The following is a 13,736-nucleotide window of genomic DNA, read 5'->3' on the forward strand; positions in this document are numbered from 1 at the left end:
TGTGACACCAAGAAACGGCGATGATGTTACCCAGATAGTCTTGAATGAGGTACGATTGGCGATATCAGCAGGTATGCAATTGGCGACACTCGGCGGTAGAGTTGGCGATTTTCCTAAAACATGTTTAATTGGCGATATCAAAATCTCGGTTAAATCAAAGCCCCTCTCATCCGAGTCCGAGAGGATCTTTCATACCTCATCACTCAGCGAAGAATCGACAAATGGGAGACAGTGGGTAAGGTTCACAGAGCGTATGCATGCGATGCAGAACCTAGAACAAGCTCGATTGGCACGATCTAACCCACGTGCTTCTTCATAAATTCGATAACAGGGACGATCGCAGTATCCCACATGGGATCCCGGGGCCCCTGCATATCACCGCGCACGCATCAGCTTCAATCATCCCGTGGTGATGCCGCCCCAGGAGCACAAGAGCAGAAACTTACCGCAAGATACGATTCGAACAAATGATCCGCACCATCCACATACTTCTCCCCAACATCCACACCCATCCTCTTAAGTTTCTCGGCAAGTTTATAGCTTTGAGTAACAGGTACGATCGCATCCCCTTTCCCATGAAGTATGAACGTCGCTGGATGACTCTGTTTCTCATCGATATGATGCATCGCACCCCATCTATTCAACTCGTCGATATACTCCTCTTCAGTCCCGAAAGTATCCCTTCGAAAGATATTACCTATCTTCAACCCGTTCTTGAACGTATAAGCATTCAGATCCGCCCGTACAACATCTTTCTTGGTAGGCGTATAGTCCACTCCCCAGGATATTCTGAGATTCTCAACGGTGGTGAATGGTTCCAGCTCCAGGGTGAACGCACTAGTCACGACGGTGTTATCCGGATCCCTATCGTTCAAAGCTAATTGCAATTCTTCCTCTGTCGAACCGAGGATAGGTAAAGGGAGGTTCTCAACCTTCAACTTGAAGAACTCATCTTCCAATGCCGTCAACCGTATACGTCCAACACGACCTTCGGAGGAGGGGACAAGTGATTCCCGCACCATAAGGCCAGATGTCCACCTGCCGAATTGCCTCCGCAGACGAAGGATTCCAGATCGACGGTATCTTCGCCCAGGACCGAGGCGAGGTTGGACCGACACCATTTATAGGCTGTTTGGATGTCCGATACGATATCGTCGTGGGTGGCTTGCGGGACGAAGCGGTAGGAGACTGATATGACGTGGTGTGTGAGTGATCGGAAGGCAGGGATGACCCATGCGTTGGGGACGTAATGTTTGCCGTACATGAAGGCGCCTGAAGCATTGTTCAAGTTGATTTAGCATTTAGGAGATTTCCGTATTGAGATACAAAGACATAGCATGGATTGATCGTACCCACCTCCATGGATCCAGAGCAACCACGGTCTCTTTCCTGAGCCCTTCTCAACCTCACCGTCCTTATTGACCGCAGGCCATATCCTAAGCGGAAGGTCGATACCATTGACTGTACCAGCAATATGATCGGTGAAAGGTCTAGGACAAGGAATGGTAGGTATCTCCATGATTGATAGTTGAGTATGTAGATAACGGTACTTGAGGGGTGACAAATGGGAAGAATAAGTATAGTCCTTAAATAGTCAGACGGTTGTTGAAGCATGCGCTGTATGTATGATCTTGTTAGATCCTTGATCAGTGCACTATGAGGTCGTTCGTGTTTGAGATGTTCTCCAGGCCATGATCAGGTCAGTGCTGATTGCCCTGCGCACAGCGCCTTCGAAAAGATCTATAATGTACGCCGAGTCACCATTCAGACCATTATCCTGAGATAGGTATCTAAGCTAAAGGGGTTGTTGGCGGATGCTGTGCGCAGGTAGCCAAAAAGCCTCCTCTCACACAGCCGGCCGCCTTCGGAGCTATGATCTTGCAATCTCTGTACACCGGATGAATGCTTTGCACATCGAGGACAGCCCTTTGTCGCATCCGCACATCATCGAGCATCAACTCTCCCAACTCCCCTCCACTTCAGTTGCGATGATAACCACGTGTCAAACCACTTTCAACATCACTCATCAGCCGATCGCCGTCCCACCTCCCTCATCCTCTGCTCTTGAGTCTCCATTCTTCCACTCTATATCGGTATAGAAGAAAAAGACATCATGCCCCGAAAGCTCAAGACTATAGCCAGCTCCGTATCATCGCCTTATCATCCCTCATGCGCATCGATCGAAATACTCCCCCTCGAGCTGAAACTTCGCGTAGTCTCTTACCTCTCTTTATCCGACGCGCACAACTTGGCATGTTCCTCAAGATCGTTGCAAAATGCCGCCGAATCTCTCATCTGGTCAAAGGTGGATATGACCCTGCCTGTGGATTGGGATAAGCGGATATTGCTTTGGGAGGAAAGTATGCCGGATTGGTGGGAAGTGGAGGAACTCAGTCCGGAGATTCAAGATATATTGGTGAATTTCAAATCGACTATGGATATGGAAGGAGGGTCTATCGGTACACGGTCTCAGCAAAAAGATGATATATGCTGGAATCTGAGAGCTCTGAAGTTCCTCACGAGGACGAAGCAAGTCTACCGAGCATTGAAGAATCTCCCGTCTAGGAGTCAGTGGGTGAAGGAATTACGGATAGAATGTCGTCCGCCAAGAGTGAGCAAGTTAGGTGATCTGTTGGAATTGATCGAAGTCATCAAGCTCGTTAGAGAGAGTATAGGAACATTGAGGATCGGAACTCCAGATATCAGCTCAAGAGAGGGATCTAGAGAACTCATGGATGTGAATGACTATCTGAAACGGTTGGAGTTGACTAGTCCTCACCTATCGAGATTGCATACCCTCGAGTTCAATCTGAATAAGATGCCTCCAGAAATCGAGATTGCCAATGTCCTCTCAACCGTCGGAGTCAGTAACACTCAGCATCTGATACTCAATCCTCGTTGGACCTCGTGCGCAAGGGCTGACTCGCCCATGGCCAAACAAATACCCTCGTTACCTTCACTTCAGACGATACGAGCGAACCAAATCCATCCCATGTCTATCCCAACGATCTGTAGACTGGTCAAAGCTGCAGAGAATCTGGAGGGCATTATAGTAGACTGGAGGGACGCAGGCTATACCTGGGGATACTCGAGTGATCTCTTGGCGGAGGCCGAGATGAAGATGTTGCAGGAACACAAGGGATTGAGGAGGATCGAATGGCATGGTGGGATCCAGGCTAGATGGTGGTTCGAGAAGATATGTCAGAGTGGGTTCGACGCGGTTGAGATTTTAGTCGAAAGTCAGGCGATTGAATGTGAGAGTGAGACTTTTATCGAGGTGAGCAAATCCTCTTTTTTTAAAGACTGATTAGACCTGATGGGCCTTTCGATCATCTCCACTACCATCAGAACATCTTCATGCCCCCTTTTCCTGCTCTCAAGACTATCCTCATCCCATGCCGGACTCCCAAATGGTATCGACACCTCTCACCACCCGATTGGGCCAAAGCGCCGCCACCTCGCAATTCAATCTCACCCCATGTCATCTCGCACCTACGAGACGCACCCAATCTCTTGGCTGTCCAGTTCAGCTGTCTCTCAACCCTTACTATCGAAGAAGTATCAGACTCAGTGCAATGGTGCGATAAGCGAGTCAATGGCGTACTCATCAGAAGCTACCTAAATGAAGTGACGGGGGAAGAGTTCTATCATCTTCGAAGGCTGGAGCTATTGACAGTTCAGCCGAAAATCTACGATTCAACCTATAAAGGCCAATACGAATGTATGAAGAAATGTCAAGGGAACGAAGTGGATCATCGATGGGTGGATCATCTGTCTTACAAGAACGCTATGGTCCCTCCACCTATTCTGAAGAAGGTATACAAGTGTTCAGGCGAAAAGAGTGGTTGGCAGATACCTGGCAGGGGATTAGCGTTACCTGAATCTGCCTGGGTCGTGTTGAGGAACTGGAGAGTGAAATTGCCTGATAAAGGGATTGAAGGGCGGAAGATAGTTACGAGGAGGATGGCAAGGGATTTGCAGTAGTGGCGCAGATGTCTTAAGGTATGTACGATACGATTGGTTGTATAAGAGGATAGCTGGATATGGTCGAAACGCTTGTCGGCGTCACTGAGCACATCAAAGAACCCTGATTTATTCTCGACGCATGTGGTATTGATTGACATCAAGGACACTGACGAACACTCATCTGCTTGTGTTGTTGATCAGCAGAGCTCAATCTCCTTGATCATTTCCATTGAGCAAGTCCTCGCTACATGTATGACCCACAACATTAGGAGTCAAACCTATCAAGGTCTCAACTGATTGATGCAAACGCTCGGACCGCACATCAACAATCACAACAAAACCACCAGTCCATCAAAACACGTTTTCACCACAATCCTCCCCCACACCTCCTTTCGTTGCGAATGCTGATCATACTGATTGACGTTCCCCCACTTTGCCCTCGCGACTGACAAAGAACGCAAAAACAGCTCTGATGCTTGCTCTGGACGGGAAAGGAATTGATCGAGCGTCCCTTTCGAGACTATCGTCTCAAAGCCAAGCCGGCTCGTAGGCGGTCCTACGAGCCGGCTGATACCTCGTGACTTAACCGTTATGGTTCTGAGAAATTTTTGTTAACTCGATCGAAGACAGGAATTTTGGTACGGTAAATATCCAACCCAGCCAGTCAATCTTTGGACTCGTTTTGGCTAGTTATTATTGATTACTGAGACTCATCAAGGCTGTATGTTTACATTCGATCTGCCCACCATATTCGAATCCTGCTCCCTACATGTTAATCCGTACATGGAGCTGAATACTGAGATTTGTAGCATGGCCTATGTCGAGGATATAACAAGCTACAGCAGAAGGGATGCGAACAATTGTTCCCATCCATCAGCAAACTTTTGCCCCTCCTTTCCCCCACCTAACCACGAATAAACCCCCCTCAAACACGTTCTCCTCCTCGTGGACACAACACATTGATGCAACAAAGGCAAAAAAACAGTTTAAAAAAGGATTGATCGACCGTCCCTCTCGAGACTGTCGTACAAGCTATGAGCCTTGGGCTCATATCTCGTACTTAACCGCTATGGTTCAGAGTTGATTTTGTTAACTCGGTCAAGAGCTGAATTATCACTAAGGGGTATATTCAGTAATGTGTCTAACCCACAAGTAAATACATTTTTATTCCCGAGCTATTTTGGCCATGAAAGTTGATTGATGGATTAATGATCAGAGGATGACACCGCTGCCGCTCCGCAATCGAAAATATCGCTCCATCAGTATCATAACCCAAGCTGTTATGAAGTAATTCTATGCATTGGAAGAAGAGGGAAGCGCTGCAGAGGATGAGGATAAGAAAGTGAATAATCACATTGCTCAAGCTGATGTGGGATGATCGTGCGGTGCGATAGGAGAGGAAAGCCAAAACGTCATTTTCCCAGATTCCTATCAATCTGATTCTCTCACCTCCTTTGGTTCAGGCAATCCATCAAATACGCTGTACTCCTTCTTATCATAGCGCAATGAGTGGATTCGAGACCAAAAAGATAATTGAAGCAAAGTGAAAAGGAATTGATCGCGCGACCTCTTCAGATCATTCGGACTGCTCGACTGGACGAGTCTTCCATGCACGCGAGGCTCCCGGGGGAACTTCCAGGAGCCTGTGCGTGCACGGAAGCCTCGTGTCAATCTGACAACCCTTAACCGTTATGGTTCAGAGACTTTTTGCTAACGCGATGTCACACCAAACTTACGTTCTGACTATATGCGCTATGACATTTATTTGTCGCCGTCAAATGTCTTATTCCCCTCTCGATCATCAGCTTAATACCTCACCTCATCGTGTCATACCCATCAGCACTGTTTCACCATACCTATTCCGGTGATTATCGAAAACCTGTTCCACTATGTGTACATGACTTCTAAAAGGATTGATCGGGCGTCTCAAGAGGTAACCCTTTCGAGACCAATGTGCCAAAGCAGAGCAGCCTGGTTCCGAGGCTACTCGATTGATACTTAACCGTTATAGTTCAGAGACGTTTTGCTAACTCGATCGAAGCTGAGATCTTAGTCTGAGGTATATCTTGTAATGTCTGTGAGCTGACGTTACTTGATGGTCAGACGACAATGATTACCTCACTGTTTGAGAAGAGATCCTGCTTCATCACCTTTACAAATGTCCGAGTCAAGAGATCACTTCCCAGAGACGATATCACTCAAGACAATTGAGAAGAAAACGAAAATCACCTAAAGGAAGATTTCTGATCGGGAAAGCTGATGTGAGATCATCAAAAAAATGTTAACGGACTCCGTCCCATCGAAAGTCTCAGGACCCCTCCTTTCCCCAGACAATCCATCAAACATTTTGAATTCTACCTCCCTCAACCTGATAGACTAATTCAGTCTGAGAACGAAAAGAATAATGCCGAGAGAAAGAGAAAAGGGCTTGATCGCGCGACCCTTCCAGATCATTCGATTGAACCAACTGTATATAGCTCCCCAGCGTAGGGTTCGCCCGCGCTAGAGAGCCCAGCTGGACAACCTTAACCGCTATGGTTCAGAGACTTTCTGCTAACGCGATGATATACCAAACTTAGCTTTGGGTTATATTGTGTACAAAGGCTATGACACATACTGTGTTTGTGCCACCAACACGTTTTTTTCGTGGTGGAACGCGATCGCCATCAGATTTCTTTCCCTTCCTTCAGTTCCATCAATTCGCACTTCGCTACCGCTCAAGACTACCTAACGATCGAAAACAAAAAGGGCTAATAATACAACTTCCACATGTACAGTGTCACGGACAAAAGAACAAAAAGATTGATCGCACAACATTTCGGGTCATTTTGTATAGCCGAATAATACAATACTACCATGCACAGGCAGGCGGCCTTCCTGACAATGCATGGTAATACTGTAGAATTCGAGAGATCTTAACCGTTATGGTTCAAAGACAATTTGCTAACGCGATACACCCTGATACTTACGCTTAGTATATATGTGTGTGGGTGTGTGACCGAGATCCAAACTGTTCACTCCACAACACAACACAACAACACGTTTTTTTGGATGTTGAAGCCATCAGATCAAATGCCTCGTTCCCCTTCTTCCCACAAATCCCGTCAACCTACTTTGTGCTTGCCCTTCGGCACGAGGCAACAAGCTTTACGGTGAACAAAAAGAGGTGATCTACTTCCTGTACGTGAGTTTGAAAAAAATTGATCGCGCGTCCGTGACCAGACACATCGCCACCGAAGATCTCACGGCTGGTCCCACCCAGCTTGCTACCTACTCCGCAAGCTACACAGGCTGACTAGCCGATATACCTTTGATGACTTAACCGTTATGGTTCAGGAGTGTTTTGCGCTCAACACGATCGGTAGTCATATTTTCGGATTGGTTATAAAGCGTTGACTCTCAGTGGGTATCGGTGTATTTCGATATCTGTTTTGTTTTTTCTCTTTTAGCTTCTTGCTCTGATCTCATTGTTGGCTTTTGCCTTCTGATTGTCATGTATACATACCTATATCCTTGATGCTAAGAACCGCTATTCGTCGAAGCTCTGTACTGAGTATCAGTATCTTTTAATGGGTTTGGCCGTGATGGACAAAGTTCATCATTACGCACAGACCTTTCCTTCTTCGTCTTCTTCTCTTGTTCCTTCCCTCCTCGAATGGTACTTATCAATCATCAGCATAGCATCCAAAAAGCAACCCCCTCAAAAGGATTGATCGCGCGCCCTCTTCCTTCTTTCCTTTGTAGAAGTCAGTAATCAGAGGCTCAATCGTATCGCCCAGATTGTTCATCCCAAATATCATCCACACATGTACAGCAAACATATCATACCCATCGATACAGACTACATGCCAGCGCTGATCCCATGTACACTGTATCGTGGGTATGATAAGTCCGTTGTACATGTGTGGATGATATTTGGGATGAAGTCCAGGGATCTTTACCGTTATGGTACGGAGATGATTTAGCTACGCCACCGTTGGGTATATTTTGGTAGGGGTTATATCGATTTGGCACTGCGCTCGGACCGTTTTTGATGACGTGTGTTATCTTACTTGATTGCCCCACTGTTGAGTTAGTATGATCAGTGATGATTTAAGTGACACTGATAATGAGAATGAAGTCTCCATGGGCATATAAGTAATATCTTAGCTCAGCTGACGTTACCATTTCCCTTTCCTTTTCCCTTCTCCCACATATATCACCGTACTTCATGCATCTACACTCTATACCAACCCCCCATAAGCCTTCTCGACCAATCCCTCCCAACTCCATTCCCCAGGTCTCTCCCTAAAACTAACCAGTGCATCCGCCCTAGCCAACCTCTCCTGCTTCTGCACCTCACTCTCCCCCACAGGTGCAATGGAGGTACAGTAGAACCTCTGTAATGCCAAAGCGAGGAGTTGAGCCTGTTGTTGAGAAAGCAAGAACCCAGGATTGGCCGTTGATCCAACAGGTCCAGAGGCAGAGGCGGGGGAGATCTCACCTCGCATGAGGGTGATATCGTGAGATTGGGACAGTTCGGGATAATGCGTCAGGACGAGGTATGGTTGAGCCCATTCGCCTTGTTTCTTGAATTCCTCTAATGGTGTGAAGATCACGCTGCTGGTTAGAGGGAGTGGTTCGGGGTTTGTATCTGACGAAGGGGGGAGGGAAGTGGTAGATGTAGGATGGAATATCCATTGGAGGTAGAACATCTCGTATTCGTCTGTCTTCACTTCTCCTTTCTTGGCCGAATCAACACCTTCGGCGGTCGTCGGTTCAGGCTCGGTCAAACGGGGGAGAGGTAGTACGAAGAATGAATTTTGTTTTGCGATGGAGATCATGGATTTGTAGATTGATGAGGGGAGAGTGGCCGATAAGAAGGAGTTAGATAGGGTAGGATGGGATGTGTGGTAGGCTGTCCATATTTGGGAGATGGCGTTGGCGTCGTGCGGTGTGAGGTGGATTAGCGGGAGGTTGATGATGGATGAGAGGGGCTGAACGTTTATCGAAAATCAGCATCTCACGGTTCTTTGAGTCTCCAACCGAGGATCAGGTACCACCAATGATTTCCAATGTGAGATGAAAAGGCAAGAAATGAGGATTGAGCCTCGAAGTAGCTGAAAATGAGTGAAGCGAAACACATAGGCGTGGTCGGAAACACAATCAACCCACCTTGATCCCAGCTCTATCCCCCTCCGCCTGACTCTGATTCCCCAACCCCTCCCTCTTCTTCACCTCCCTCTCCTTCAACCTCCGTTCAACCGCATCAGATAACCTCTCACTAGCACTCTGTTGACCCTTTATATCCTCCCTGAACTGCTTCTCATCCTCTTCCAAAATCACCTCAGCAGCAGCAGCTTCTTTTGCCTTCTTAGCTTTCAATGCAGCTTTCACGGACGGAGCGAGGACTTTGACTTTGAGCGAATCGAGATCTTTGACTCCTTCGCTGTGTTCACATCCCAGGATCGATTTAGCCCAGATCCATTATTTAACCTTGATTGGGACAACTCAAAATGGTTACGACAGAAGATGGATATGGGCACTCACGTCTTAACCTTCTTATTCAGCTTGTCCCCGTACTTCTCTTCAAACTCTTTACGTTTCCTCTCGATCAACTCCCGAGGGTGGATCTGATTCTCTAGCTCGGAGAGGACATCTCGTCTGACGTGTGAGGTTGATAGGCCCCGAGAAGCTATCCGAGGGATAATGGTATGTTGACGAAGAGCAGCGGATCGGAGTGGTAGTCGAGGTAATATTGAGATCATTTTGGGTATGCTTTTGTCTATCTTATGGAACGAGAGGAGTGATCATACAAAGATGAAAAGATATCTTTAGACTGGAGAGTGGATCTTTGAAATTCCATCAATATCGAAAGAGATGAAAACATGCGGAGACCCCGCATTCACCATTTCCCACTCTAATCTCCGCTCGGTGAGAATGAAGATCAAGGTGGTTGGTTATCTTGTCATAGTGCTCATGATGCTACTCTTATTCTCTCATCTCGATAACGAATTCTGAGTGAGCAGCAAGCGCATGATCCCTACAGCTCACAAGATCATCTTCATCTCCTGCTTGCTCTCCTTTTTCGTACTGTACCACCGCGGTCTTCTTTCCTTTCCCTCGATACCCAGTCCCAGATCGATCACACCGCTGGGCAACATGGCTACTCAATTGAAACATCTCAAGGTATTGCCCAAGGAGGCTCACACAGCTACGATCATCTTCTTGCATGTGAGCTGTCATGTTAGACACAGTCAGGCGACGAGTGTAGCTGACCGCATATCTCTAATAGGGTTTAGGCGATAGCGGTATGTCCCTTTTATTGCAGTACCCTTTGGTTTCACACAGAGCCTCGCAGGTGTAGACAAAAGCTGATACTCATTCTGATGGGGTGATAGGGCACGGCTGGTTACCCGTAGCCAAGATGCTATGGGCCTCGTTCCCCAATGTTAAATGGATATTACCTCATGCTCCGCAAATACCAATCACCTTGAATGGCGGTGAGTCAAAGTTCTTCCTCCTCTTTCTCCCAACCTTCATAATCTGCATCATGATCATCTTGGATCTCTTCATTCATATCCCCAGCACTGTTTCTCCATCCTCTCCCTCGTACACTTCATACATCATACACTTTATACACTACATATACCAGATCAACGATTTGGTAAAATACTAACACACGAACATCTCAGGAATGACAATGCCAGGATGGTTCGACCTCTCCTCCCTAGACAATCTCACCGACTCGAAATACGACGACGAGCGTGGAATCCTATCCTCGATAGATGCAGTAGACAAATTGATCCAGAACGAGGTGGACGCGGGAATACCGGAAAACAAGATCATATTAGGCGGTTTCTCACAGGGAGGGGTGATTTCCATACTGACCGCCCTGAGCAGCAGGAGGAAGTTGGGCGGGGTGGTGGGGTTGTCTACGTGGGTGGGGTTGAACCATAAGGTTGAGGAGGTGGGTGGGGTTCTCTTTTCTTTTCTTTCCTTTTCTTTTTCTCCTTATCCCTCTGTTTTTGGCCTCGATTGAATTTGAGGGATATTGAATGTGTAGTGGACTTATCGCTGATACTACTTTTTTGTTGGTATTGATATTGATAGATTAAATCCTCTCACTGCAACGAAATCCCAATCTTCTGGGGGCACGGTACAGCAGATCCAGTGGTCAATTACGCATGTGAGTGATACCTCTCCTCGCGCCCTCCAATTCCGTTTGTATCATCATCATATGTACGTATGACCAATGACCATGAAAACATGCTAATTCTCCTTCTGGATCTTCAGACGGCCAACAATCCATCGAACTACTGACCAAAAAACTCGGTTTCCCCCTCTTACCACCCGGAACGACGTTCAAGAGACCCGGTCTACGATTCGAGAGTTATCAGGGTTTACCCCATTCGTCTTCACCTCAGGAGATTGATGATCTCAAGGGATGGTTGGTAGAGGCGTTGAAGTGATTTGTCCTCAAGGGCAGCGGGGTATGTACTAGTACATTGGAATGATGCAATCAGTCGAACATTTGCTTTTCTTGTTTTGTCTTTGGGATGGTGGTAATTTCGTATGTCAGAATACAGTCGTAGAGAACCGTTTTGATCTGCTAGACTCGCAAATGCGGATGAATGCCCGATATTTTGATACTGTAATCATTTAACAACAATTTACATCAATCATGATTTATGATCTATCTAATGATGACGATAGCTGTACGCCTCAGGGGGCCACAGCATTTTATGATGTATATACTCCAACATCTCACCTACTCTTTTCTCTTCCCTCGCTCTATGACCCATTAACCCCATCTTCCACCTCCGCTGCACCGACCTTGATCCCCTCCTCAACCCCACCCTCGGGAACAATCCCCTCCGCCAACATCCTCTCCAATTTCCGTACTTCTTCAGTAGTCTTCGCCCCCGTCAGAGCCTCTACCACCCTCCTCTTCTCATCGGGGGTCATCAATCTCCCCTTTCCTCCTTTCACAGCTGCGTTCTTATTTATATTAGTAGAGAATGCCGAGGAAGCTACAGAGGAAGTTGTGGGGATGGATAATCGGTGAGCGAGGGAGTTGGGGAGACCTGTTGATGAGTCTAGGAGTAGTTTCTTGGAAGATTCGCGGAGAGTGTCTTTTATGCGGGTGTAATCTAGGGTGTGGAGGTTGCCTTTTGCCACCTATTGTACCGAATGGATGAGATCAGTATGTGTAGCGCAGTGAAGAGCAAAGATATTTTGGGGGGATAGCTAGATTGATGAAATATGGTTAAGGAAGTATTTCCCCCTTCCACCAACACTTGACAGGATAGTCATTTGAATTCTCTGCGTGTAATTTAAGCAGAGGACGATGGTGGATATGTTGATTTCGAGAGAAAAGAGAAAAAGCCCAACCCACCTTCCACACCACAAACTCCTTGTAATGCTCATGCTCCGTCACTGGATTCCCCTTCAATACCAAATGCCGTAAGAATGTTAACGATTCGAGGGGTAGTAAGGTGGATAATGAGGATATGGCGTTATCGGATAGGACTGCATAAGATACAATAAGAAAGTCAGCTTGTTATTAATCACTTTGGACGGCTAAAGGCGTAGTGCAACTGACCTAATGTTACAAGGTTGGGTATCTAAGAAAACGGGAACATCAGTTGAGGTTGATCGATATGTGCGAGGCAGATACAACTCACATTAGGGGTTAAGGAGGGACTGATACTGGATATTTGATTCTGAGCGGCATGTATGGCTGTTAATCGGGGAGCTGATCACCAATTGACATATCAACTTCCACATTCCTTTCTGTGTGAGATTCAGTGGGAGTGTAGCTGGACCCACAATGAGGTATATTTCCCAATACCGTTATTGAGTTATCGGTGAGGTTGAGAGTATCATAAGATCCCTGGTGAGATGCCAAGTTTTCAATCACAGGTATTTGTAGACCTACACCCATACACACACATCAGCTAAGCTCTTCTTGCTTCGCATGTCTTCGCCTATTTGAGAGAACCTACCCCTCAACTCCAATTCACGTTCCTTCAATGGGTTTAAATGCTATTTGTTTTCATCATATACCTGTTCAGCGATCACTGGATTTACGATATATTGATTTGGAAGAGGGACGGTGAACTAACGGAAGGCGCTTTTGATACATACTGCGAGAACAAGTTGTAAGTATTTACGGCTCGTCTTCGCATATACTACTGGGTTGAGTGAACTTACATCGGGAGTGAGCCTCATTTTTGAGGAAGGTGGAGATGATCTAAGTTGACTGTTCTAAGTTTTGAATTTTCTATTTCCCGTATTTTTCTTTGTCTTTGGCAATTCCTGTCCGGTATTTGAGTAGTTTCCTCTACTGACAAGTGTATGAGAGCTTTTGCCGAGTATTAGTTGATGTCTATGGATGATGTTGTAACTGATATCGCGTGCATTGTCAACGATATCAATGTTGATGAATGTTGGAATCCTACGGTGTATAACCAAGATATCGAAGAGGATGATATAGATAGAGATCGGTGATATAACCTCTATCACCGCAATGTGGCAGTCGCGTGGTAGTATGAGTGGATTGGTGCCCCGTGCGCGTGTTAGCCTGTGCAAGTGTGTTTTACGTGGTTGAGTGAGAGTAGTGAAAGTGCATTGATTGAGCATTGACTGTTACTGTTGCTCTGCTTTCATTGTCCATTCAGTTTACCTGTATCTATACTATACCATATCATACTCTATATACCTTTGAATTCATATCCATCTCCTCACTCGTTATCCCATCTCATTCCTTACACTCCTTCTTATACCTC

General features: G+C 46.4%; 5 protein-coding genes across 5 annotated transcripts; 2 read left to right on the plus strand and 3 right to left on the minus strand.

Moving 5' to 3' along the window:
- Window positions 1–296: 296 nt before the first annotated feature.
- I302_101472 (uncharacterized protein) lies at window positions 297–1,519 on the minus strand (the record flags this gene model as incomplete). The annotated part of the gene is made up of 4 exons (XM_019186858.1): window positions 297–368; window positions 447–988; window positions 1,039–1,272; window positions 1,357–1,519. The coding sequence occupies 4 exons, from the start codon at window positions 1,517–1,519 to the stop codon at window positions 297–299; spliced, it is 1,011 nt and encodes a 336-aa protein (XP_019049736.1).
- Window positions 1,520–2,113: 594 nt separating this feature from the next.
- Window positions 2,114–3,984, plus strand: I302_101473 (uncharacterized protein; the record flags this gene model as incomplete). Its single annotated transcript, XM_019186859.1, has 2 exons — window positions 2,114–3,277; window positions 3,349–3,984. The coding sequence occupies 2 exons, from the start codon at window positions 2,114–2,116 to the stop codon at window positions 3,982–3,984; spliced, it is 1,800 nt and encodes a 599-aa protein (XP_019049737.1).
- Window positions 3,985–8,189: 4,205 nt separating this feature from the next.
- Window positions 8,190–9,713, minus strand: I302_101474 (uncharacterized protein; the record flags this gene model as incomplete). The annotated part of the gene is made up of 3 exons (XM_019186860.1): window positions 8,190–8,942; window positions 9,121–9,394; window positions 9,496–9,713. The coding sequence occupies 3 exons, from the start codon at window positions 9,711–9,713 to the stop codon at window positions 8,190–8,192; spliced, it is 1,245 nt and encodes a 414-aa protein (XP_019049738.1).
- Window positions 9,714–10,107: 394 nt separating this feature from the next.
- On the plus strand, window positions 10,108–11,417 carry I302_101475 (uncharacterized protein; the record flags this gene model as incomplete). The annotated part of the gene is made up of 6 exons (XM_019186861.1): window positions 10,108–10,179; window positions 10,241–10,256; window positions 10,347–10,448; window positions 10,641–10,915; window positions 11,059–11,134; window positions 11,242–11,417. 6 exons carry the CDS (start codon window positions 10,108–10,110, stop codon window positions 11,415–11,417), a joined length of 717 nt encoding a protein of 238 aa, XP_019049739.1.
- A 322-nt stretch (window positions 11,418–11,739) lies between these two features.
- Window positions 11,740–13,179, minus strand: I302_101476 (uncharacterized protein; the record flags this gene model as incomplete). Its single annotated transcript, XM_019186862.1, has 8 exons — window positions 11,740–12,126; window positions 12,344–12,477; window positions 12,551–12,572; window positions 12,633–12,703; window positions 12,778–12,882; window positions 12,954–12,993; window positions 13,074–13,094; window positions 13,162–13,179. The coding sequence occupies 8 exons, from the start codon at window positions 13,177–13,179 to the stop codon at window positions 11,740–11,742; spliced, it is 798 nt and encodes a 265-aa protein (XP_019049740.1).
- Between the last annotated feature and the right edge of the window lie 557 nt (window positions 13,180–13,736).

This window comes from Kwoniella bestiolae, chromosome 1 (genome assembly GCF_000512585.2).
Source record: "Kwoniella bestiolae CBS 10118 chromosome 1, complete sequence".
NCBI classification, from domain to species: Eukaryota; Fungi; Basidiomycota; class Tremellomycetes; order Tremellales; family Cryptococcaceae; genus Kwoniella; species Kwoniella bestiolae.